The sequence below is a fragment of the Oenanthe melanoleuca genome, chromosome Z (genome assembly GCF_029582105.1).
Source record: "Oenanthe melanoleuca isolate GR-GAL-2019-014 chromosome Z, OMel1.0, whole genome shotgun sequence".
NCBI classification, from domain to species: Eukaryota; Metazoa; Chordata; class Aves; order Passeriformes; family Muscicapidae; genus Oenanthe; species Oenanthe melanoleuca.
The window spans coordinates 64,699,591-64,726,198 of NC_079362.1; the positions used below are offsets into that span (position 1 = coordinate 64,699,591).

Consider the following 26,608-nt stretch of genomic DNA (forward strand, 5'->3'; position numbering starts at 1 on the left):
GCAGCCACTTTTTTTTCAAATAAACACAAACAATGTGGCTAATATTAGAATATATGTATTACATAGTTTTCTGGAATTCAGGAGGGATTTCTGTATAAGAAAGACCTTTTCAAGAGAGAAGTCTTAAGTGTTTATAAAATTTTTCAGTTGAATATCTGGACTGATTCTGAAATCATAAGATTCAGAATTTCAAGAAATTTTTGTCTTTCATATATGATTTTCTTAGCCGAACTCTTCAAATTTCATCTTCAAGCATTTGTCATACAAAATACAAGCCAGAAAGGCAAGTGTTACATAGAAATTTAGAGTCTAATTATGAAAAAATACAGTTACCACTAATGAAATAGTAAATGGATACTAAAAGCTGGTTTTAACTTATTTGACTTAAAAGGAGTTGTTGTAAAATACTGGTATCTTGCAAGCATAAATAGTGTTATCCGAGTGCTCATCCTGCAAAATTGTAGACACTTCTCTAGGATTCTGTAGGGATTTATTTGGATAGTAGATTGTGTCGTATTACATGTTCTGAAATTATTCTGTTCATGATTATTGCATGTGATAGTTGCTTCTTGATTTTGATATATTTCTGTTTTAGACAGCACCATTCTTGTTGTCAAGATTCCAGCCAGTCTCTTGGTTCTTCAGATTCTGAACGTGACCTCTTGAGACAGAGATTCTCTGTTGCTTCACATCCAAGACTACCCTACCTCGTTGTCTCTGATGGATACATGATAACACTGCTAAGATTTCCTAGCAACTTTTCACCATCAGGATTTATAAGATCCCTTTTGCTTGATTCAACCCAAAAGCTTGAAAACATCCGTCAGAATTTGCTGAACTTCAGGGTAGGATTATGAACTGTTTTAAAAGTTTTAAGTAAAAAATTTCATGGAAAAGTGTAAATTCTAGACAGAGTAGCTTTGAATTACAAAGTTAGATGATCGTATTGATCCTCAAAGCAGTGAATACAGATTTCCTGAAATTTTATTCCTTTGATATCTGAGTGATATTTCAGGAAAATTTAGTGAGTGGGACAGGCTGAACTGTCACTATATTATTTTTCTGGAACTGTAAAACAAACAGGGATTTCTATATCTGTAGAGTTGACTGGGGATATTGACAGGCATTATGCTACTCTCATCAACTCACAGTTTCAGAATGATGCAGAAAGAATTCTGTAAATCCTCTATAATTTAGTCCCTATGGCACTGCATACTGGGTCTTCAGTCAAGGGCGGCAATTAAAGCTTAGTTAAAGCATTTCTGTTTAATTTTCTGTCACTTCTGAGTTAAGCTAAATCTGGGAGAAGGGAATCCATCGAAGGAAGAGGTCCTGCAACTATTGGTGACCATATAAGATATAATAGATAATTAGTTCAGAATATTTGTGTTTGTTGATAGAATTCAGCTTCTCTTCTAACTTAGTTTCTATTCTGATTTTTGGAGAAGTGAGCTATAATGTATTCCTCCATAAGCTAGAATAATGAGCGAGGATTTGAGGGTTTAAAGAGATATATTATTAGTAAAAATGCAGGAAAACCATACATTCAGGCAAATTTCTAGGGCTTTTTCAGGCAGCGAGAAAGCAGATTCTTTCAAAGTTATGTAAACGAAGGTTGTCTGGTGTGAGAGAATTCTGCTTCCCCAAAGCATGGTCAATTGGTAGTTTGTTTCTGTGCAGCAGATGCTTGCTGACCTATTCTCTCTGTCTGTCTGGCACTATTGAACTGAAGCTTTTTATATCAGTAACCAGTTTAATTGACTTTAGAAAGTGTCTGTCTTGTTAGAAACTGATAATATGTTTTCTGTTATTGTTATTTCTTTTAGTGTAAAGGGAGATCTCGGTACTTACGATCACTGGTGTCTTTAAAAGCTAGTCTTTTAAAACAAGTTCAAAACCAAAGTTCTATATTTTCCACCATTCCGAGATTCCTGGAGGAGGACACAACAGAAATTAATGAGAAAACCATGGATTTACTGGTACTTAATGGCATTTTTCCACTTATGATTGTGAATTTATGTAAGTTTAAGGTATTCTAAAAGGAAATAACAGTGGTTGTTTTAAAAAAAGGTAATAATGGGTTTATTTATTCTAACTAGTATTTTTAAAATAATTCAATATTCTCATTTTCTTTATAGGCATGAAGAATATGCTTATTTTCTCAAACTGATACTTGATTTTTATTTTTAAGCAAGTTATTTCATTCAGCATGTTTTGACTTTTTGAAGATGTCCTGGTTTTAAGGACAGGTATCTGCCAATAAAGACAGAAGCTTCTCTTTGAAATGGAGAATGTAAACTCCCTCTCTCCAAATTATTATAAATTTGAAATTAAGGGGCTCTCAGGAAAGATATAGGAATTAGGAATAACAGTTCTTTACTGGGAAAATAAAAATCCAGTATTACAAATAAACAATCCCAGTCCTGACAGGGTCAGAATACAACCTGACACCCTGCAGTCAGAATGCTGGTAACAATCCAGTCAAATGGTGGCTGCAGTCCCCCTGCAGTGGCAGGTGTGGTTCATCTGAAGCTGTGCTCCTGTAGAAGGGTGCAGCCTTCCTCCAAAAGTCCAGGGATGATGTAGAAACGTCCGGCTTCTCCTCTGGAATCCAGTGGAAAAACGGATAACTTGCTGTCCAATAGCTCCGTTTTTATCTAGGTAGGAAAGGCTTGGCTCCTCCCCCTGGGTGGAGCATCTCCCAGTGGGATGATATAATTTTATCAGTCATACAGTGGGACTGAATGGGCCATGAGCAGACAATATCTTCCTGGAGGGGGGATGGGTTTTGGAAGAGATAAAGATGATTGCCCCACCTGGCCTTAAAGATGACCCATTAGCAAATAATATGTGCCACGGAGATAAGGAATCACTACCACACCTGGTTTTAACAGATGGTGATGGAATACACATTTTTGGTCACATCAACCCAACACAGAAGTGTATCTGCCAGTATACATATATATCAGTTTACTGTGTTTCAATTCATAGAATGGTTTGTGTTGGAAGAGACCTTAAGGATCATGCAGTTCCAGCCCCCTTCCAGGGTGGGAAACACTTCATTAAACCAGATTTCTCAAAGCCCCATCCAACCTTGCCTTAGACTCTTTATGCATAGGGCAGCCACAGTTTCTCTGGCTAACACATTCCAATGTCTCAGCACTTCCAGAGTAAAGAATTTCTGCCTAATATCTTATCTAAGCCTGCCCTCCCTCAGTTTAAAAACATTGCCTCTTGTTCTATGACTACATGTTCCATGCAAAAAGTCTCTCTCTTGTGGCCTCCTTTATGTAATGAAATGTGCGTAAGGTCTCCCTGGAAACCCAGTACTTCACTTTGTATTATAATGTTAGCTATTAGATATACTGGGGCTATAGACTATTTTAGTAAAAGTCTTATTCTTAAAAAATAAGATACTTATCTTTATCCTGAGTTTTAGAGGATTCTTTAATTGGTTCCAAAATCTGTATTTGTCTTTTGGAAGAGTGGCCCTGTGATCATAGTTATTGAACAGGCTTTCCCAACTTCATATAATGCTTTTGAGTTTTGGTTTGTTCTTGAAAGCTTTTGAGCTTTAGTTGAATGACTTTTATATCTTACAGGTGTCTGGCAAAATCTCTGTCTTGTACTCTAGGCTGAATGAAGGGCAAGGTTTCACTTTCTGGCATGAAATCTACTGCTGTATTGGCAGTGTAATTTTGTTGTTAGGTAATTTAATTTCTGTCAGCCCAACGGTTTTGCAAATAACTATATTTAATTTGAGATTGAGATGAAACTGCAGCTTATTCAATGTATTAACATTTAAGCAAGGTAATTAAGCATAAAAATTTCATTTATGAGTCTGACTAACCGGTGCTTCTTTGCAGTCTGTGTGCTCTCTCTTGCTCGCTCTCTCTCTCGATAAACTTGAATTAAACCGTTTATTTTTTGCTTGTCTGATTTAGGACCATGAAGAAGAATCAGATAATGAAAAGCAGTTTTACAATAGCCCTTCCAGCTTCTATAACCAAAGAATCTATTCATCTGTTGGTAAAGCTGATGAAGGCTACTTAGAATTTGCATCAATGTTTGATACCATCCATGCAGAAGATGATTTTGGAGAGAAAGATAAATCATCATTGGAACTATATTCCGTTCAGAAAAACCTCCTTGGTGCATGGCAGATAGGGATTTCAAAAAATATGGAAGAGAAAGATGCATTACTGAATTACACAGTGAATTGCATTATCCATTTTTTCAACATTGTTCAGTTTGTGAAATGTACTTTGCTAAACCAGGATACATCTTTAAACAAGTCTGTGAAGAATACTCAATGGATGCATTGTGTCCTGAAATATTTTCAGCAGTGTTTGACTGTCTTGTACTGGCATTCAAGAGCCAGTGTCACTGGGCATGTGGCAAAGCTGACATTAGAAACTTTAAAACTGATGCTTATACAGCAACAAGATCAGTTGTTCTCAAAAAACCTTTTGGCATGCTTCTGTCTTTTGAAAATGGTTTCTCACACCCTAAGCAGAGTGTGTGTTCTACAGTACGAGAATTTTTTTGCGTCTCCTGACGGTAATACTCTTGTGGAACTTGACTCCCTCACTGTGCCTGTTTTCTTAGTTCTTGATGATGATACTACTCAGCAGTTCAGCTCACTGAAATCTCTGCTTAGAGAATATCCTCAAGTAAACCATGATGCAAAATCAGAAAAAAGGTATGAATAAACTTTGCATGGGGAAGAAATGTACAGCAAAATCAGATTTTGAAAAAAATGTACAGCAAAACCAGCCATCACAGGTTTATGAAAGGCAGATCCGGCATGACCAGTCTTGTGTTGTGTGACAGGTGCCCTACTTAATGCATGAGGGATAGGCTGTGGATATTGTGGGTATTGTCTACATGGACTTTAGTAAAGCCTTTGACATAGGCTCGCACAACTTTCTCCTGGAGAAATTGGTTGCTCATGGCTTTGGTAGAAGCACTCTTTGCTGGGTTAAGATGGGCTAATGGCTGGGCCTAGGAAGCAGTGGTGAGTGGAGTTACATCCAACTGCAGCAGTCACTGTGGTGTTCCCTAAGGCTCAGTATTGGGGCCAGCCCTGATTAATACCTCTATCAGTCATCTGGGTGAGGGGATTGAGAGCATCTTCAGTCAGTTCACAAATAACACTAAGTTGGGTAGGAGTGTTTGTCTACTGGAGGGCAGAAAGGCTCTGCAGAGGGGTTGGACTGGCTGCATTGATAGGCTGAAGCCAGTGGTGTGAGGTTCAACAAGGCCAAGTACCAGATCCTGCCCTTGGGTCACAACAACGTGCAGCACCACAGGCTCAGATAGAGCGGCACCACTGGCTGCACATGAGCCAGTGTGTGTGCCCAGGTGGCCGAAAATGGCCAATGGAATCCTGGCAGCAGAACCAGGGAAGTGACTGTACCTGTTCTGTACCTGGCACTGGTGAGGCAGCACATCAAGTCTTGTGTCCAGCTCTAGGCCCCACAGTATCTGAAAGGATCAAGTTGGACCAGACTGCCTGGAGAAGTGGGCTATCTCCATTCCTGTAGGTGCTTAAAAGATGTGTAGCTGTAGTGTTTAGGGACATGGTTTAACGGTGGCCTTGGCAATGTTAATGCTTGGATCTAATGATCTTAAGGGTGTTTTCCAACCTGAGTGGTTCTATATGATGGAATGAAAATTTTATGACTTAAAGTGTAATGAAATATCCTTTTGAATTTTTTTTCCTGCTTTTTACTCCATTGAAAGGCATGATAAACAATTAAAGCATACAGATTAAGGCTCAGAGCTATAGTTGAATATAGTTTGGTTATGGTGACTAAACTATCACTGCAGATCAGTTTGGAGATAACTGGTGGGTTGACAGCTGACACCAGGCCAGGTAGTGCAGCATCAATCCAGACAGTGAAACTTTAGATGCTTTAACTGTCCCTTGTGCATTTCCCTCTTTCCTAGTTGCAAACTCTATGAAGCACGAGTCTGCTCATATGCAGTATATCAATGGTGTCAATTTAGTCAGCAAAGTTTTTATTCGTTATGGATGTGGTGTCTCAGAGCAGTAAGAAAAACCCATTTTGGAAGCTCATTAAACTGTCAGAGCTATTTCTTCTGTATGTAAAAACTTAACTGAAGTGTGCTGTTCAACTTTTGGGAAAGTATACTTTTATCACTGGAGTTTTTCTATACTGCAAAACTCCAGTGAATCAAAGTGTGATATGCACATGGGCAGGCTTCTTTCCAGAGATTTAGAACCTAAGTAGCATTATAGCTTATGAATTAATTCCTACAACAGTAAAAGGTATTTCTTCAGTGATCCTTAAATATATTACTGTGTTCACTGCAAATCTGATATGCAAGTTTCAGTTGTCTCAGAGAAGATAATTGTGCTCCAGGTGCTGAGCACTGTGCATATGACTGGCTCTATGTGTTAATTATGAACCCAGTAGTACTTCAAGATACTGATGTGTTCCAGTTTTGTGCAAGCTTTTTCAAGTTTCTAACAATGTATATTTGCTTGTATTGTTAAATTTACTATGTATCAGAGCTGGTACGTGTAATAGGGCTGTGCTAGGCAACAGGGACTTGCCAGCCCTAAAACCATACTCTGCAATAATCAGCCTTGTTTATAAAGATATTAATACCTATTCTGAGGTTTTTCTGAGAGTACTTTGTTTCTCTGTTGTTAGCTAGCAAGGGGATTAATTTTGGGGATGTTTAGGTTCTTAAAATAGATTGCTGTGCTTAAGAAAATTTTGAAGAATTAATGTTTGTTAGTCAAAAATGAGGCAAAAAGTGTTTCAATTTTTCCCTTCATTGAAGTCAAGAAAGGAGTTGATACAACTTAATTTTCAGGCACATAATGCAAAATAAAAGAACATAAGAAATTGATGTAAGCAACTTCAGTAATTATTGTTTAATTTCATGATATTGTATTTCTTGAATTACAGGTTGACTGTACTATGGCGACTATTGTATAAAAAAGTGATTTGGTATCAGCTGCAGCTGAAAAGAAAAGTGAACAAGAATGCAGAAGAGGCTTCTGTTGTCTCATTGCTTTTAAGTCATATACAAGCAACCATCCAGTCTTCAGGAGTGACATTAGAACAACATCTGAAGATTAATTCTGTATCTGGTTAGTAAAAAGTTAATTGAAAACTAGGCAAATTAGGTCCAATTTAACAATCAATAACTGACTGCAAGATTTTTAAGAAGTGAGCATTGGGACTTCTCTTAAAATTCTAATCATAATTCTGTCTTAAATACTTAGTAATACATATTGGTATGTGTGTAGATTGTAATATAATATTTAGAGCTTGTTGAGCTAAATAAACAGACTGAATTGACTTCAGTTTGCTTTGATCCATGTCCTAAAGGATCTGAATGGGAGATTTTAATTCTGATCTCCTGTGTTGTTTCTTCTGAGGTGAATGGGCATCACAATGTGTCTCTTACTGGATTTCTGTGTAGAAAGCTTGTTCACTCCGTGTGGTCATTGTGGGCATGAGCATGTTGTATTCACAAATGTAATATTCAACTAAGCATCTAAATTAGTGTAACCTAAGGTACTTGGTAATCTAGCATATTTTTTTTCCAAACAGTATACAGCTGTCACCTAATTTCTTATATTTTAATGTCCTACCTTCCTTTTTTAGTTCTACACTGCTAAGCCCAGCTTCCCATTTATGTCTCCCTTTATGATTCTGTTTCCTTGCCATGTGATTTCTGTCCCTTAAATGACAATTCTAACTCCTCTTCCTACTGCATTCTGTACAATACATTAGCTTCTCCTGGAGGAGGGCTGATTCATTACTTGTCCTGGCAAGGAGTGTTCAAAATCATCTTCTCTCAGATGCTCAAAACTTAGACGTAATTGTAAGAATAGAAGTTTGCTGGGGGCTCACATATTTTGATCTGGTTTCTGTAATTCTTTGATGCTGAAATAAGAGCATATGTATTTGTAAGTGTAAAAATGACTATGTAGAGCTTTTAATTTGTAAATATGTGACTTTTATAGGCGAGGAGCAGTTCCTTTTAGGATCATACAGAGAATCTCTAGAAATTTGGAGACAATCTCTTTGTGAACTCAAGACAAGAGGTAAGGGATAAAATCTTTGAGGGTGGAGGAGGTATGTTTTGTAATAATTTTACATTTGTGACTCTGTTTGCCATTCAAAAAGACAGGGTGAGACGCCTAAAGGGTCCATATTTGAAATTAAGATGGAATGAACAGATACCAGTCAAAACTTAAGTCTGGTTGCTCCCTAAGAAAATTCTGTGCATTTCTATATTAATAACAGGGCTTTCTTGTGATTATGAAGTACGTGATACAGAAAAACTCTAGATAAGTTTGTAAGCAAGAAAGAGACAAAGAAGAACAGATGAACAAAAATCAATTCCTTTAGTAGCTGTGAAATTAAAATAATTAGTGTTTAGAAAGTAAAAAACTTGTGTTTTCTTAGTAGTTTTTTAAGAGTTGATTTGAAACAGATATACCAGAACCTCTTTCCAGGCATCATGAGAAAATTCAGTGTATTAGAGGCTTGGTGCATGTCTAAGCAATTCCACTGTGGTTCAGGCATTATTTTTTTGAAGACTAGGCTTCCTTCAGCTCTCCTTTGTCTGTACCTTAACAGCTATGCATAGTATTGTTTTGAAAACTGCCATATCTCTAGAAATAAAAATGTTGTGGATGAGCATTAACTTACTAGGGACTTAGAGGCTGTATAAAAGAATCTTATCCTAAAGTAGCTGCTCCTGATTTCTGCTCTTCTAAGTGCATTTTTTATGTAGATGTGATTCTGGAGAGGAAAGAACTAGTACTTTGATTTGCTGCATCTGTTTTTGTGTTTCTTGTTTATCATCCACTTGGACTTCTACCTTTCTTTAATGTTTTAATGCAGGGGGAAAAAGAGCGTATTTTCTTCAGCGTAGATACTATCTTGCAATTCTGTTTTGTCACCTGTATCAGTATAACATGTGTGAGGCTCAGGGACTCTGTGATCATCTGGTAAGAGAGATTCTGAGGCGATCACAGCTCTCCACAAGTCAGATGGAAGAATTTTCTGGTAGGTTTACATTGCCTAAAAGTGTGGTAAGGTATGTTGACTGATTGAAGTGTCTGATTTCTGTGCCCTCACATGCACACCTGACAGCTTTTGACACTTTTTGCTTTAAACTGTTTTTAGTGACTTTTTCTGATTATTTGAGCTGCACTTGTTGGAATATGTGTTTAGACAACTCTGATTGTCTACATAGTCACCTACTAAATACTTTTAGACTCAAATCTTCTCAAAGAAAGACTTTGAAAAACAAAAATAAGGGGGAAATGATGTGATTTGATTTTATATTGATTTAACTTTTTTGTGATACAGCATGAAAAAATAACAGATTTCAGTTTGGTCACCATTCCTAATTTGACAGTTTTTGCAGATGCTTATAAATTGGTTTTTTGTTACAAAAGTTTAAATCTAAGTGAAATCTGAATTTCCAAGTTTAAACAATTTCTTGACTCAATACAGGTCTGAATTTAGATACTAGAGACTATCTCCAGTCATTGAAAGCCTTGTATATGAATCTTCTAATATTGATATAATGTGTAATTAGTTTAAAAGATTAAACTCTGTAAATTCTGAAAGCTTGTCAAGGAATTGTGTAAATTTGCTTGTTTTAAAAGATGTTTTATAACCTGTGATTAAATATTTTTAGCATTCAAATTTAAAATAATTTTTGTCGTAATGTTGAATTAGATTTTCTTTTTTTTAGATACCAAGTATTTTCAGCATGAACTGTGGATGGTGACCAGCATTCATACTGACACTGCCATGGCTGTGATTCGATCCATGGCACGATTCATGGCTGCTTATTTCACAAAGCAGCTGCTCTATATCTTTCCCCCCCACAATGTTGACATCCTGCACCCACTTCACATCAAACAAGGTATTTCTTGTACAAGCAGTTCTAGTTGCTTAAATCTTGCAATATTTTTCACGTGTATCAATGATGTCTGTTATGCTTTAACTTGATGATCAAGTTGGCTTTTCAGTGGAGTAGGAGACAGAAAAAAAACATAAGGTCATCACAAAAAAACTGATGCAGTTTTTGTTCCAACAGATAGGATAATTTAAGTTGGAAAATACCTGTAAGATCATTGTGTCCAACCATTAACATTGCCAAGCCCACCACTAAACCATGTCCCTAAACATCACAGCTACACATTTTTTAAGTACTTACAGGGATGTAGACTCAATCCACCTTCCTGGGCAGCCTGGTCCAGTGCTTGACAACCCTTGTAGAGAAGCATTTTTCCTCATATCCAGTCTAAACCTGCCCTGGCATAACTTGAAGCTGTTTCCTCTTCTATCACTTGGCACCTGGGAGAAAAGATGGATCCCAACCAGGCTACAGCCTGCCTGCCTTCAATGAGTTAGAGAGTGGTAAAGTTTCCTCTGAGCCTCCTTTTCTCCTGGCTAAACATCCCCAGGTCCCTTGGTTGCTCCTCACAGGATGTGTGCTCCAGACCCTTCCCCAGCCTTCTCTGAACATGCTCCATCATCTCAATGTCTTTCTTGTACTGAGCGGCCCAAAATTGACTCCAGCATTCAAGCTGACCTCACCATTGCTGAGTACAGAGGGACAATCACTACCCAAGTCCTGCTAGCCACACTATTCCTGATACAAGGCAGGATGCCCTTGGCGTCCTTGGCCACCTGGGCACACACTGGCTCATGTTCAGCCACTGTCAAGCAGCATGCCCAGGTCCTTTCCCACTGGACAGCTTTCAAGGCTCTTTTCCCCCAGCCTGTAGTGTAGCTGGGGGTTGTTGTGACCTGACACTTGGCCTTGTTAAATACCATACAATTGTCCTCAGCCTGTCAATCTAGAACCCCCTGCAGAGGGTTCCTGCATCCTGTCATAGAAGGAGATTGGTCAAGCAGGACATGCTTTTTTGCATTCCTGCTGGCTGGACTTGATCCTGGTTGTCCTGTACGTGTCTCATGATGGCTCTCAAGATGATCTGTGACTTTCCCCTGGACCACATTCAGGCTGACAGGTCTGTAGTTCTCCAGACCCTTCTTCCAGCTCTTCCTGTAGATGCCAACCTCTGGTCAGCTGGAACCTCCCTAGTGAGCCAAGATCATGGGTAATGATGGAAGCTGGCTCAGTGAGTACTTCCTCTAGCTCCCTCCATACCCTTTGGTGAATCCCATCCAGCCCAATAGAATTATGTGTGTCTAGGTGGTGTATCAGGTTGCTGATCATTTTCCCTTGGAGTGGGGTCTTCATTCTGTTCCTCATTCCTGGCTTCCTGAGGAAGCCATTCCAGCTCAGAGTTTATTATTCAGAAAACTGGTCTTACTGTTGAAGACTGAGGAAGGGAAGGCATTAAGTACCTCAGCCTTTTTATCATCCTTTGACAATTTTGCCTTGAGATCTGGTTCTGACTTTGATCCTCTCAAAAGTGAGATAACAGCAGTGCTGAAGAAGTACTGAATTGAATCTGTGGCCTGGTGTGACCTCAGCTGAAAAGCCAGAGGAAAATATTCTTTGGTTATCTGACAATCTGGTCTTGCAATCCAAACCCAAATACCATATTGTCAAAGCAAGTGGGAATGCCATGTTGATTGGTGTTGGACCCAAATAGTAGTAGTTGGTTTAAGTCCTGCTTCTCAGCATTTTTCTGAGAATTATGGTTTATTACAGTGCATAATTTCAGAGAGATTCTATCTAAAGATTTCCTTTGATAATAAATTTTTATTTTTTAAATTTTATTATTTTTCAAATATTTGTGGGAATAAAGATTTGTTTGGAAATATTTTAGGTACTCTACCAGTAAGTTGATATTACAATGCCACATATTTTTTACAATATTAACTTATTTTGATTGATTAGGTTTTCTGGAGTGTATTTGAATACATTGAGTATTTTTAATGTTTCTGTACTACAGTATGCACTGGTATCTACTTCCTTCTTCATGGTCTTTTGAATGCTTTATTTGGACAGCTTTTAAGATAAAACCTACAAATAAAACGTTGATTTTAATACTTGATTAGACAAAGATCAATGTACATGGTGGGACAGTTGGGGGTAAAGTTACATTATACAAGCCGGATTAGTGTGAATATCTCCTAAGTAATGCCTTTGTCTGAGCAAAACAGAAACTGAGAGAGGCAAGTAACTCTTTAGAATTCATGTTGATCAGCACCTCTCCAGGAGAACCAGGAAGCAAAGCTTTGATAAACAAATCTAAATGTCAACAAAGGAGATACTAAATTCATCTGAAGTTTGTTTCTATATACTATCCTAAAGTCAAAGAATCGCAGAATATTATGTACTGTTCTTTCTCAAAAATACATTTTAACATTCTGTCTTCTACAATAAGCACAGAGTGTACAATGTGGGTATACTAGGAAAACTCTAGGAATTTCCATTTATCTCAGGTGTACCCTCTGGTATATCTTACAGATATGAAGAATATTTGCAAATGATCCATCAGTGTGATTAAGTCTTTAAAGTAAAAAGTCAAAGCCATAAGTTTTGCACATGCTTTCATATGCACATTATTAAGCAGGAAAATAGCCTGTTCTGAATATACTCTTGTATGACCTGCCATTGCATATGCTTTTGCTGCTGCAGATGCTTTTCCATGGTGTACCTCTAACAAAAGTAAATTAATAATAAAAGCAATTGTACACTGAAACTAATCCACAAGCAATGTGAACAAGTTAATTCATTGATAGCATGAAGATTTATACAAACTTTAAAATATGCTTTTCATGTCACAGACTTACCTCCTCGTGTCATTCCACTGCAACACTGTTTGGTTGCCAGAGCTGTCAGGGACCAGAACCTTTCATCTGTGTGGACAGCTGAATATGCTCTTGATTTGTTCTTTATTGGTGGACTCATTCCAGAGGCTGTGTGGTTAGCACACACACTTGGGGACTGGAAACTCTCTATTTCAATTGGTCTGGCCTACCAACTGTATTGTCAGAACGCTGATGAGCTCTCAAGGTAAATTTGCAATTGTAATTAGTATACTAAATTCTGTAATATAGTTATTTCCATGAAGTTTATTGTGACAAGCTATATATATTGCCTCAGAAATTTACATTCTCAGATTCCTAGTAGGTGTCATGATGAATTATTTTGGCATAGATGTTTGTTTAACGGGCCTTCATTGGATTATGTATGGATATGACTTTGTTACTCATGAGCAGTTTCTTGATATACTTTCAGAATGAAAAAACCAGAGTGTTACCTGCCATTGAGCTTATTACCAATGCAGACTTTTCAGGAAAAGTTACAGTCTTTGTTAGGACAGCCAGCAACTTCTGAAACATCAGGACATATTAAATACAAGAAGTTCACAGGTACTTCAAATGAAAAATAATTCTGGTTATTTTTCATGTTATTTGGCTACATATTCAGTGTTATACACTGTCTGAGAAAAGTAATTGCTTTGTCTTCTCCAGTGTGTTATGATATATTCAAACACTTCAAATTCACAAGTGTGTGTGTTCTGGCTTTGATCATTCCAGAAATGGAATATATTACCAATCTTGTTTTCTCATTTGTATTGTCCAAACCTTTATTTGACTGTATTTATTATTAACTTATTTGGAAGAAAACTCAATCTTCATTACAATTACTAAACAAAAAAATAATGTGTTAACAGTATGGGAAGTATCGCCACATTTCAAATTAGCTACAAGAATGTGTTTAGTTTTGCCTTTTCCTTTCTGATGAAGTGGATCCCCAGGTCCAGCAACTAGCAAGGCTGAGAATGTATTCCCAGTAGTACACAAGCACACACCACACCTATATACTGGTCACACATGGACACCTACAGACCTGCTTATCACTTACACAGGCAGCACCCTCTCCTGTTGGCCAGGGTGAAGGTCCTGCATACAGATACCTGTTTGTACAGTGTGTATCACTCCAGTAGCTGGGCCAGTGGCAAGACCATTAGCTGAGTAGATAGCCAGCAGACCCAGTTGCTGAGTGTCACAGGTTGCTCATGTCTGTGTTCGTGAGCCCCCAAAGCCCTAGCCCCTCTCTGCTTTCTGGTACAGACCCATTCACAAGCACCCTTTTTCCCCTCACACACACGCTGTCCGTGCATCCCCACAGCAGCTGGCCTGGAGTGTACAGTCCTGTCAGTATATAGGATACATCAGTGAGCTGGTCTGGGTCCTCAGCCTGTCCAGTTGCCTGACCTTCAGAGACACACACATACCTATGTACACACTGTACTTCTGGCACATGGTCATGGCTCCCTTGGTCTCCCTGTGTCTTGTCTTACAGACATGAAGACACACAAGCAGGTCTCTCAGTTGTCTCTCTGGCCGTTGGCCAGGTCTTCACTGGTCCCTGCAGATACTGCGAACTCCTAACTTAATACTTAACTGCTGAAATTCACACTGTTAGCTGGGTCAACGTGTCCTTATTTATATTATACAGATAGTTTACTGGTACAATCTCTGTATTTTATTCTCTTTTTGTCTCAAAACATTTCAAATTCTTGTCAGCAGGTGGATGTACTTGCTGATAAAAGAGTTGCTTTAGTCATTATTAATAATTACCTGGTTTTGCTTCTTGGTAAGAATGATTGTGCCAAGTAAATGCCTGGCTAAAAAGTTCAGTTCTCTACCTAGAAAGGAAGTAGGCTTTATGGTAATGGGGCAAAACTTAAAATTAATAATTCAATACTAGTTTTTAAATGTAGGAGATCTAATCCTAAAGCAAATAGATGAGAACTATCATTGTAATGTATGAATGCAGATTCAGATAACGTAACCTTGTGGTGTCAGAATAAAGATCCATGTATTGATTCAATTAATTTATCCATTTCTGGGCTTAATATTTTATAGATCCCATTGAAGAGGAAGATGCAGTTGTTATTTACAGTTCAATGCAGGAACTACTGAAAGCAGCTGCTATGGCAGATATTGATATTCTCTCAGAGATGTTTCAGCTTTTGATGGGTACTGCCAAAGATCTTTGCAGAAAGTTTTATGGTTTGGTTCCAGTTGGGCTCTGTCTTCCAGCACCACCATTGTACTGTCCTCAACCAGCTTCTGTCAGTGAAGTAAGTGTGTTTCTTTTGTGTTTGTTTGAACGCGTTTATGAATCTTTATGAGCCTTATTCTGGCACCTTTGAGCTCATATTTCTGTTTTCTTCCATGTCTGCTTGTTTCCTGTAATATCACAGCAGTGATGAGAAAGTATGTGTGCCTCTGTGTTTTTTCCATAAATTATCTATGCTGTAAAGAAGAAGGGATTAGTAACAACATTTAGTTATATGTTCTTTCTAATTTTGGGCTTTGTCTTTGCATTTTCAGGAAGACAGCGATGACATTCTTCTAAAAATGGAGAAAGAAGCCCGCCAGAAAGTGTCAGGAGTTCTTCAGCGAATTATCTTGCTCTTCCGGGCTGCTTATTGTTCTTGCTCTGCAGCACAGTGGTATATTACACAGCTGAAGTGGGCTAGAAAAGTTATGCAGAAAGTAAATACTTAACTTTATATTTTTAACTTGTTTGCATTGTAAATATTACTGATGAGTTTGCGGTTGCAGAAGCCTTCAATCTCACCTTGGCTTTGATGTCATGTTTTGTACATGTCATCTTCTAGTTTTACATGTTATGTTCATTTTTTTAGGAAACCAGAAGTTAAAGATATATGGTATCTACTTCGTAAAGTGTTTACTTTTGGGTGTTTTTCTATACCTACCTGGTAACAAACAAATTATTTTCCACCAAAAGAAGAACTTTCATTGGGAGTTATAGCTTTTATCTGGAAATATGATCCAAATCACTTAGAGTTGAATATGTAACAGAGAAGGTAATGTTCACTTCAGGTACAGGGATCATTTAGTGCACAGAGCTTCTAAGATCTCATTTTACTTTTACACAATTTGTTTGCACAGAAGCAAGTTCAGAATAAATTGATGGAAAGTTTTTGTGTAAAATCAATCTTTTCTTATGTCACATAATTATGACACTTAAGGAAGGTTGAGTTGAGAAGGGAGTGTGTATGGCTCTCCTTTACTGCGATGCCCCTGCACCAGCATTAATGCAGTGATTGAGATCAGGAACTGGTCTGACTGAAAAGTAATTTCTTTTGCATGGTCATATGGCTTGTGTTAGCATGGGGAGCTGGTCAGGTGTACTGACTGAAATTGAAGGCAAAGCTAGTCAGCCTTGGTGACAGCAGGCTGGAGTGTGTTGAACCAGTCTTTCTTGGTTGTGATCTTAATTCTTCCTATACTTCGTGTTACTCTTGTGTTTCATACTAATCATGAGTACCATTCAAACAAAAACATTTTTTGTGCCATAGCTCATATTAAATGTATTCATTTCAATAAATTTTCAGAATAATGATTTGAAGAAAATGGAAAGTGAGCTTCAGGGAATTTTACTGATCTTGGCAGTATTCTAATAACTGAGAGGTTGTGCATTTAGTAGTGATACATGTAAAATGTTAGCTGTTTTTCATTTCCATTTTGATTGTTTATTTACCTGTTTTTATAGATTCGAGTGAAGGGTTCTCTTCCTTTGCTGAGTCCCTTCCCAGAGACTTTGCTTCGTTACTGCAATTTCCGCACCGTTCTCCATGGATCTACATCTTCTGGAGCCCATCAGTTTGATGACATTACCTGTAAAATTTTAGGTCTGTATGCAGTAACATAAAATAATTTAGAGCTGGAAAAAAGAACACCAGTGAAAATCCACAGGTGAAAAATAAGCTCTTATTAGCTTGAAATAGTGTATTGCAATGTATCAGGAACACATTTAATTTCCAGCTTTTATGTTAGTTATCAGATCTGTTATTCTAAAATATACTGTTCTGGATTGGGGATTACATGTTGCAGACCTGACAGATGTCGAAGAACATGAGCACTAAGTGGGACTAAGGAGTAATAGTTCTAGAGCAATACTGAAAAATCTCAAGCTCCTCTATTTAATTTATTTAAGTAGAATATCACCATATTACATGTTTGTATTGTAGGTTGGTTCAGAGAGTTCTGTGCATTATGTTGGATGCTTCATGTTCGTGAAAAATTATCTGACAGCTGTAGGCGGTACCAAACTGCAAGGGAAAATATGAGCAATATCAAGGTAATTGTGTTACTACTATAATAGAGATGCATCTTAATTGCTTGAGGCTATGAGAAGAATACTAAAGATCTGCTGTATAGTTCTGTGAGAACTTGCACAGTGTTTGCAACGCGAATTATGTATTTGATGCTGTGCATGTGATCTCCATCTTCCTGACAGTATTTCTGTTAGGCTTTTCCTTTGTATTTGAGTCAGAAGAGCTGCCAGGAAAACAATAGCTTCTACACTTGTTGACCCAAGAATTTACTTTCTGATTTGGTTTTTTTTCCCCATTAGGTCAAGATATTTTGAGTATTTCCTGAACAATATATACTTAGTACACCAAAAATGGCATTTATGGTGTGTTAAATGTACATGGTTGTCAGAAGGAGTAATTTAAAAAGTTAAAATTTAATCATGTTTTCTTTACTTATACCCTTATCAATTGATGTCAGGGGCCCAGGAAGAAAAATAAAGAAACTACTAGCATATTTATTATGTATTCTGTAACGTGTCCAGGATTTTTCTTCACCAGAAAACACAAGTTTCAAATAAATGACATGGTTCTGTTTCAAATGGTAGAATACTCTGATTTTTCTGTACTTTGTGTGACAGTGACAAATGAGATAGAAAATACTGTTCAAAATAAACCAATCTACCTTAAAAGCCTCTTACAAGGCTTAATCATCTTGCTCACAAGAAAGAATTTATGATCACCTGAAGTCAAAGTAGAATTACTTCACAGTTTAGACAAATCCTAAGGTTTTACTTGTGACTGTAAACAAACTCTTCAGCAGAGTGCTAATGGAATTATTTCCTAAGCTGGTTTAAAAAAAGTTCTTTTTTTCCTCTTTTTTTGATGTACATTATGATCCACTGCAACGTTGATCTGTTTCCTGGCCTCATAAACTACTCTGCTTGACAGATAAGTTAGAGATTTTTATTTTTTGTGGGCCAGGAAGAAAGCACTACTATCAGCAATGTATGAATAATTTTGCTGAAATATATTCATACTAATTAATGTTTCTGGTGGTTTTTTAGGATCTGAATAAGAACGGATATGATGCCTACACAGTTGAGCATTGTCTGAATGCAGTGGAGTGGGCTTGTCGAATGCTTCCTTTCTGCAGATTCATGAATGCTGAAGAATTAGTTCAAGATGTAATTTTGAGTCTGCTTGGAGAATTGCCACCAGTAGAAAAGGTAAAAGACCTTAAAACTAGAATAAAAGCAATAGAGATTATCACAAGTATTTCTCCTCCTTGGAAAACCTACTAGTTAGATTTTCTCGTGGTGTAGATTCTGTGTGAAAAGACACCTACTTGATAATAAATGATAGCTACTGGAAAATGTTCTTTTCTTGTATGTATATAGGTGGCAGAGATTTTTGTAAAGGCATTTCCTAATCCTGAAGATATAAGAGTTTCACTAAGAGATAAGTATCATGGACTTCAGCAGCGACTCAGACACAGTACAGTTAAAGGTAATGTTCATCATTCTTTAGGAAGTTTTAAACAAGCTTTGTTTTTTATTCTCCTTATCAGCTTGTGACAGTACTTTCTTTCATACCCCCTGCAAAACAATTACTGTAGTTTTCAGCTGTACAACTTTGAGTTTTGTGACAAATTCTGTGTTTTCTTTCTGATAAGTCTATGCCAGTCGCAGAGTATCATGGCTCTCAAAATGTTGTTATTTCTTCAGTTTATCACAGTTCCTTGTTGAATTTAGAAATGGCTCTAATTTATGATTTTAATTGAAATCTAATTCACATCTCAATTTGACAGACTAACTTAAAACTGAAAATTAAGTTTGAAGACTTGTTTTTCTTTCTTTCAGTAGGTCCTGAAAGTGAAGAAATTATGTCTGTTGTTATACAGGCTGCTGAAGAAGTGAGGAAGAAGGCCTTGAGACGTGTAGTAAAGAACATAGGCCCTATAGAAATTAATATATGGGAGCCAGTAGAAGAGGGAGCATCAAATGATGAGCACTGTTGTGACAGATTCTCACTAGGCACTAGTCTAAGCACAAGCACACTTACTGATTTTGGGAATCCTCAGATATATAGTGATGCAGATACAGCAGACACACTTTCTGATGCTTTGCATACTGAAGAATCAAGAGCTCAAACGCCTTCATTCCCAAGGTATGAAAGAACTGCAACAGAAAGCCTTTGGTTTAAATTAGGGAGGAAAAAAAAAAAGAGTTCTGTCCTGCTGATCAAGTAATCTCTTCATCGAACAGGTTAATTATCGCTATGGATGATTTATCAAGTGGAAAATTACAAATTTCCCAAATCTAATAACAGTATAACAGACAATGTTATATCAGTTAGTATGTGACTAATATATTATTGAAGTTTAAATTACTATCACCTATGTCTACATTTGTGTATGTTAATGCCTAGTTTCTGTCTATGGATTTTGAATTTGATTAATTTGCCACCTATACATTGTAGTAATGTAAATTTAGGTTTGTTGGCTATTTTTAACTTCGGTGGTAGATAAGGAATTAATGTATGTAATTCTTCTTAAAATGCTTTTGGGTATTAATGGTTCTTATATTTATTGTCTTACAGGGAAAATGAACTCCAACAACAAAGGGAAATAGGTAGCAAAAATACCACACACAAGATAAAAGCTCTTAACTATAAAACAAAACATAAAGACAGAGTGTGTAGGAGAGTCATGCTTAATCAATGTAATTTGCCTGTAGTTGGTGCGTGGGAATTTGAACGTGATGATGATGAATATGTTAGATTTTTAGAACTCTTTCTGAGTTATGTTCTTGAGAAAGATCTGATAAAGTACAGTGACCTTGGAATTCCATTTCTCACTAGCTTTTCTGGGCTGCTTCAAGAACGTGAATTGAACTCACTCTTTTTTGATGTTCACACAACACTAAAACGTCGACAGAACAAAACTAGAAGTCAAAGTGTTTTTAGAGCAGGGTCTTGCTATACTGTCACCCTGGCATCTTGTGATCCTGAAAAAGTGTCTGCCTGTAAAGAAAACAAAAATACTTTGAAAAAACCAACAATTGTACAATCTGTTGAACGGACCACAGAACCTTCTGTGCATAATCTAGCAAAAGGACTTAAAGGAGGCTTATTTGGTTTAAAATACAAGTCAATATACAGAGCTCAGACTGACAATCTGACTGTTGCACTAACAAGCCAGGCCTTTCCTAGCCATACTTCCTCTACCCTGCAAACTGAGGCAATTTCTAAATACATTTACAAAACTCTTGATGTAGTTGGTATTGTACCAGCAGAAGAACTGCCTATAGAATTAATGGGCAAACTGAGCAATATTTCAAAATTGCTGGAGTGGATGATCCGATGGTCTGATAAAAGACTGCTCTGTGGTTCCAATAAACGAGATTCCATAGAAGAGACTCTCCCAATGCTACATGTGAAAACATCATCAGCAGCTATCCTTACATCTTTTTGGTTGTTAGAACAGTTATATGGAGACGGATCTCAAACACAGAGCATAAAACGTAAGGTAAGAAAAGGGACAAGTATCAGTGAAATGTGTGAGTGAGTTATGCCAGTAAGGAAAAATCACATACATGTTTTACCTCATAGTTCTGTTCTCAGTAGAACATGGAATATTGATTAATAGCCTTTCTTTTAAGAGTTGCTAAGAAATAAGAAAAATAACAGAAATACTGAAATTCTGTCAGTAGAAATACTTGAGTTGGAGATGAAAGTTCTCTTTGGAAGTTCAAAATATAGGTAATTTATCCAGATAACACATTTTTTTGCATGAATTCCTTTTAAATTTGTCCAATATGTCTAGTTTTAGACATCATCTCTGAAAAAATGTACTACTGGAGATAGAACATGGCAAAGCAAGACAAAGAATAAAAAAATAGTTCCTCTTGCAAGAATTTAAGTTCATTTGTCTTTGAGGACATTATAATCTGACCGGAGTATTTTAACTGGTTAGAGACGAGTGAAAAATGACTAGCACTGTTAGAGATGTGGAGTATATGTGTGGATATGAAGGAAGAGATTTGCCAGAGGAATCTGGTACATATTGCTTTAGTTTATAATTCAGGAACAACTGGATTGCTTATCTTCTTTAATTATCAGTACATACAGTCAGAGAATATATGAAAGGCTTTGAGGGAAGAGGGTTGTGGGACTTTTTTTGAGAATTTTCTCCAATTTCAAAAGAGATTTTTTTTTTTCATACTTTTGATTTGTATTTTCGGGGTTTTTGACTAGTATTTTATTTACAACTTACAAGTTCTATCCATGCATCTAACCACTACATTACAAGTGTCTTTCTGCCTTGCGTACTGTTTTCAGTGGTAATTTGAGAGTTCTATATTGTCTGGATAAGGCCAAATCTTACTGTATATTTTTGTCTTGATTATATTGTGATATAGTGTCTTTGACAATTCACACTCAGTTGATACTGAGAAATCTTTCTTATAATTTTTTTGGGAAATTCAGAGGACCATTGCTTCACTTAATGCAAAAAGGGGAGAAACTCATGTTTCACAGGCAGCTGTAAATCCAGGATTTCTTGGCTCTATAATAAAGAAAAGGATATTAATTAAGCATAATCATTCTATGTGAAAGCATTGTGGTTTTTTTAAAAGTACCTGGTTTTTTTTTTTTTAATTCTTGAATTTTGATTATCATTTTTATTATAATAGCATCCAGATGATCAATATCTGAAAGGAATTGCATCTGTATCAGAAGCCCAGTCTAGAACAGAGGAAGAAAGCAGTATGGATGAAGGCTCTTCCGCAGTGGCCAGTTCTCCTGTTGATGTCCAGATTATACAAATCTATGATAATCTTGGTGAAAGGGAGTTGGGGTAACTTTTTTTTCAACCTAAGAGCTCTAGTTGGTCATAATTCCTCTACTGAGCAGCATGAAGAGGTCTGCTGTTATTATGTGTTAAATGCATGTTAAATTTTGTATGAAAAGTTAAACTTGGGCATATTGGTTACAACTGCATTAAGCAAATTAAATATTCTCCATCAACACATGTACATTAGGTGGAAAATAATGTAGCTTTTGCATATTAAGTGAATTGTACATGGTTGTTTATAAACTTAGTGATGTGGAAACAGAGCCTAGATTTCCAATATAACGGGTGTCATGGTTTCCCCAGAGAATTTAGATAACTTCTCTTCAGTGTAATTTTCTTTGATTTGAGATAAGTGGTTTACAATGTTTATTTTCCCCTGGATCTGTAATCTAGCTGTGTTTGTGTGTTTGCATGTCAGAAAAATAGATGGAAAAAGCAGTAAATACTTTATTTATTAATATCTTGCACTGTCCTGAAGATAAAGAATCCTTAACTGTTTCATCTTATGTTGCAATAAAGAAACAGATAGATCTCTAGTATTAGAATGTATAAAGAGAATGAATAATGAATTATATAGATCTCTAGTATCCTGAAAATAATCTCTGGTATTTTGAGACATGATTGCATGTTTTATCTGTCAGTTTTCCTGTGAGGGAGACAAATGTAGCCTGAACCAGATGATTTTGAAGGCATAATACAATTTGTCTAGAAACAGGCTATCTGAAAGAGTGAGTATACCATCAATGACACTAAAATATCACAGCTAGGCAAAAAAAAAATAAAAATTAAGCTTAGTTTAAGTCATAGTCAGAGAGAAAGCCTAAATGAATACTGGTTATATCACAACAGTGTTTATTTTACAGTTAGGTGCTAGCCTGCAATCTGAAAGCAGCAGCATACTTGAAGTGAGCCAAATACTATGTTGTTAATTATATTTTCTAATCCTTATTACCAGAATGTCTGCAAAGTCAAAATATTTGTATAAGAAGGGAATTAATCATGATAATAATTCTGTGCCTCATATAACTGAAGACCTGAATAAAGTGGGACCATTTGTGCAGCAGGAGTTGGATGTAATATCAGAACGAGGTTTGTTTTAATGGTATATCCTTTTACTATGGTCTGACATATAAAGCAGTAGGAGTTTTGCATGAATACGATTTTATGTCCCTCTGTTTAATCAAAAAATGTGAATGTCTTCATTGTTCTATTGAAGTTATTTTGTCCAGTTTGTATTACAACTAAATTATATAAAATGTCTTGTTTCATCAAGACTTTCAGATTACTTTTTCACTATGTCACTTTTTTTCTATAGAGATAGATGTATGTTAACATGTTCTATTCTCTCATATGCTTTCATTCCAGAAATATTCACACAACTGTGCAAAACAATTTGCAAATTTTAAGAGCTGAGTGTGCATAAATTATCATATTCATACCTGTTAAGCTGGGGATTTTTTTACCTCTCTCTTCGGGTGCATGCATCTCAACACTAGTAAGAACACAAATTTTGAATTTGGTGAAACAACTCTGAACACTTCACTTTCACTAGTGAAAAAGAGGATTCATGTGATCTGCTGTCAGAAGTCATGTAACAGTACTATAATCTAATTAGAATTTCTAATTTAGAATAATTGTGTTTATTTTGTAGAGTTCTTTGAGGAGCCATATGAAACTTCAAAGAGCTCCAATAGCTCTGTCGAGATCAGACCTGTAGAACATCAAAGAGAACAGGCAAGTTACCAGAGAATCATCAGAGATCATAGAAACATTTGGGTTTAGAAGGGACCCCCTGCTGTGGGCAGGGACACCTTCCACTAGACCAGATTATCCAGGCCCCTACCCAGCCTGGTCTTGAGCACTTTGCTAGATGGGATATCCACAGCTTCTCTGGGAACCTGTTCCAGTGTCTTGTCTCCTCACAGTAAAGAATTATTTCCTAGATCTTAATCTAAACCCACAGTTTTTCAGTCTGAAGTAATTCCCCCCATCTAGTGTGATGTGCTCTTGTAAAAGGTCCATCTCCAGCTTTCCTTTAGGCTCCTTTAGGTACTGAAAGACTGCTCTGAGGTCTGCCTAGACCTTCCTTTTCTTCTGAACAACTCCAACTCTGTCAGCCTTTCCTCATGGGAAAGGTTAACTGGCCCCTGAACATCCTTTGTTCTGGACTTAATTTAGCAGGTCCGTATCCTTATATTGGGGGACACAGAGCTGAACACAATCCTCCAGTGAGTCTTCTGAGGACGGAATAGAGGGGAGAATTGCCTCCCTCAAAATGCTAGCCATGCTGCTTTGGATGCAGCCCAGGATATGTTTGCCTTGGACATGTTCTCAGTATTCCTTACCCTGTCTTTGTTTCAACCCTCTCTAGGCTTTATTTTTGTGTTTGACTTTGTCCAGGAACTCCTTTTTCATCCATGCAAGCCTCATGTCATTTTTGAGTAACTTCCTCTTTGTTGGGATGCATCCCTCCTGAGGTTGTAGGAGGTGATTCTTGAATGTTAACCAGCTTTCACGTGCCCCTCTTCCTTCCAGGATGCTATCCCATGGGACTCTATCAAGCAAATCCCTGAAGAGGCCAGCGTCTGCTCTCCTGAAGTGAAGGTCAGTGAGCTTTCTGAATGCCCTCCTCACTGCCTTGAGGAACTCAAACTCCATCATTTCATGGTTCCTGTATCTAAGGCTGCCCCTTGAGCATTGTAAACATTCCCCGTCAGCTACTCCATGTTGGTCAGAATGAAGTCTACCATAGTGCCTCTCCTCACTGGCTCTTCTATCACATGTGGAAGGAAGTTATCATGAATGCTTTCCAGAACCTCCAGGATCGCCTGTGCCCTGCTGAATTGCCCCTTCAGCAAATACTGGGATGGTTGATGTTCCCTTTGAGGACCAGGGCTTTCAAACATGAGGCTATTCTTATCTGTGTATAGAGGACCTCATCTGCTTCATATTCCTAGTTGAGTAGCCTTTTATCAGACCCCCACTGTAATGTCAGCTGTCCCTGCCCTTCCTGTAAATCTGAGCCTTATAAACTCTTGGTCAGCTCCTCATCCATCCCCAGGCAGAGCTCCATGCACTCCAGCCAGTCACTGACAATAGAGGATGACACCCACTCCTTGCCTCCCCTTCCTGGCCTTCCTAAAGAGTCTGCATCCATCCATTCCAACACTCCAATCATCACAACCATGACACCATGTCTGCAATGCCAGTAAGATTATACCTGGCAGATGTACGTCTCCAACTCTTATTCCCCATGCCTGCATTGGAAATGAAGGAGTAGTTGTAATTCTTTTGTGCATCTCTTCAGGTGCTCTGTTGAAATGCAGTTCCTCTCCAGTCATCTCTTTGTGGCCCTGGCAAAAAATCGCCTCTCCCCTGGCAACTTTAGTTTAAAGCTCTCTTCCCTCTTGCCAAGATTGACTGAAGGTGTTCTTCCCTTTCTCTGAGAGATCAGCCTTCAGCAGACTAGGTTCTCAAAGCAAGTGCTGTGGCTTAAGAAGCCATAACCCTGGCTGTGGCACCAGTCCTGTAACCATTTTTTTATTCACCAGTTTCAAACCCTTTCAAACCACTTCCTTTTGTCTGGGAGGATTGATTGTGCGCTCCAGAGCCCCCACTGCCGCTCCGTTCTCAGCCTGCTCATGGATGTGTCACTGACACCCCTGTGAAACAACAGCAGCGAGTAATAGTGGCTTGGCTGTCTCTCAGAGACATCCCTGACAGGAGCCCCAGAGAAGCAGCACCTCTCTAGAGAGTGTGTCAGGTCAGCAAGAGGTTGCCTTGTTACCTCTCAGGAGAGAATTGCCTCCTGTTTCCACCCATCAACTTTCCATAGTTGCACTGGTTTTAACACCAGGAGCAGATCTGGCTGCCTTACGTAGCTCCAGCATTTCTCCTGACATGACAGGATCTTACATGGAAGCATTGAATTGTTTTGAACACTGTTTTCAAAGTATCCTGAATTCATCAATATATCTGTGAACTTGAGGGCTAAATTGTTCAGGGTTAGTGAATCTTTCTTGCTAATAATAAAAGTAACAATTAAAAGGTAGTAAATTGAGATCTGCTCTGGGCACTTTTAAAAATGTGTGTATGCTTTCATGTATGTATGTATAGTAGATGTAATTATATATACATAAAATTCAATTGATTTTTTAAAAAAAATTAAATATATCAAGATGTTTATTTTGCTTCTGTCTGAAAACTCAGTCTGCATTTATGAATGAGCCTTCTTTTTTCATGCATCATTTTTGGTCATAGATATCTTTTCTTAGGAAGTGGCTAAGGGCAGGACTATTAGGTATTGTGGTCTTCAATTTTTTCAATACAATTTACTGTAGTGAATCTATGGTATGTGTGAAATCCTACATTTGTTTCAATTTCTTAGTTTCTAGATAGTTTGTGTATAATGTGTTTGTTTCTATATTTTCATCTTTACCTATGGGGGTGTGAATGAATATTAATTTGGAACTAAAATCTCATAATAATGAGATTGTTTTAAAAAAAAAAGAAAGATGCATAGGTGAATTGGTATATCTCTTTATTGCTGATCTCTAGCTGTCTTCTGATAAATATGTAATTTAGATGATTTTTAGTCAGATTTTTAAAATTGGATGAATAATAAAAATACATTTGCCATAGGCTAAAAAACTTACTGTGTTTTATTGAAGTAGGAGGGATAG

The 26,608-nt window shown here is 37.4% G+C and overlaps 1 protein-coding gene across 1 annotated transcript in view; it reads left to right on the forward strand.

Annotated features, from left to right (window-relative positions):
- CPLANE1 (ciliogenesis and planar polarity effector complex subunit 1) overlaps nt 1-26,608 on the forward strand; it is a 59,882-nt gene that overhangs the window by 7,076 nt on the left and 26,198 nt on the right. Inside the window, exons 10-30 of the mRNA XM_056514237.1 lie at nt 596-845; nt 1,827-1,979; nt 3,945-4,702; nt 6,945-7,129; nt 8,012-8,092; nt 8,898-9,062; nt 9,760-9,933; nt 12,780-13,008; nt 13,234-13,367; nt 14,871-15,088; nt 15,342-15,506; nt 16,531-16,669; nt 17,009-17,118; nt 18,139-18,300; nt 18,472-18,580; nt 18,934-19,240; nt 19,673-20,600; nt 21,766-21,929; nt 22,882-23,015; nt 23,578-23,660; nt 24,462-24,530. Of these exons, the coding sequence (XP_056370212.1) occupies nt 596-845; nt 1,827-1,979; nt 3,945-4,702; nt 6,945-7,129; nt 8,012-8,092; nt 8,898-9,062; nt 9,760-9,933; nt 12,780-13,008; nt 13,234-13,367; nt 14,871-15,088; nt 15,342-15,506; nt 16,531-16,669; nt 17,009-17,118; nt 18,139-18,300; nt 18,472-18,580; nt 18,934-19,240; nt 19,673-20,600; nt 21,766-21,929; nt 22,882-23,015; nt 23,578-23,660; nt 24,462-24,530 (4,717 nt within the window). The remainder of the gene's footprint in view (nt 1-595; nt 846-1,826; nt 1,980-3,944; nt 4,703-6,944; nt 7,130-8,011; nt 8,093-8,897; nt 9,063-9,759; nt 9,934-12,779; nt 13,009-13,233; nt 13,368-14,870; nt 15,089-15,341; nt 15,507-16,530; nt 16,670-17,008; nt 17,119-18,138; nt 18,301-18,471; nt 18,581-18,933; nt 19,241-19,672; nt 20,601-21,765; nt 21,930-22,881; nt 23,016-23,577; nt 23,661-24,461; nt 24,531-26,608) is intronic.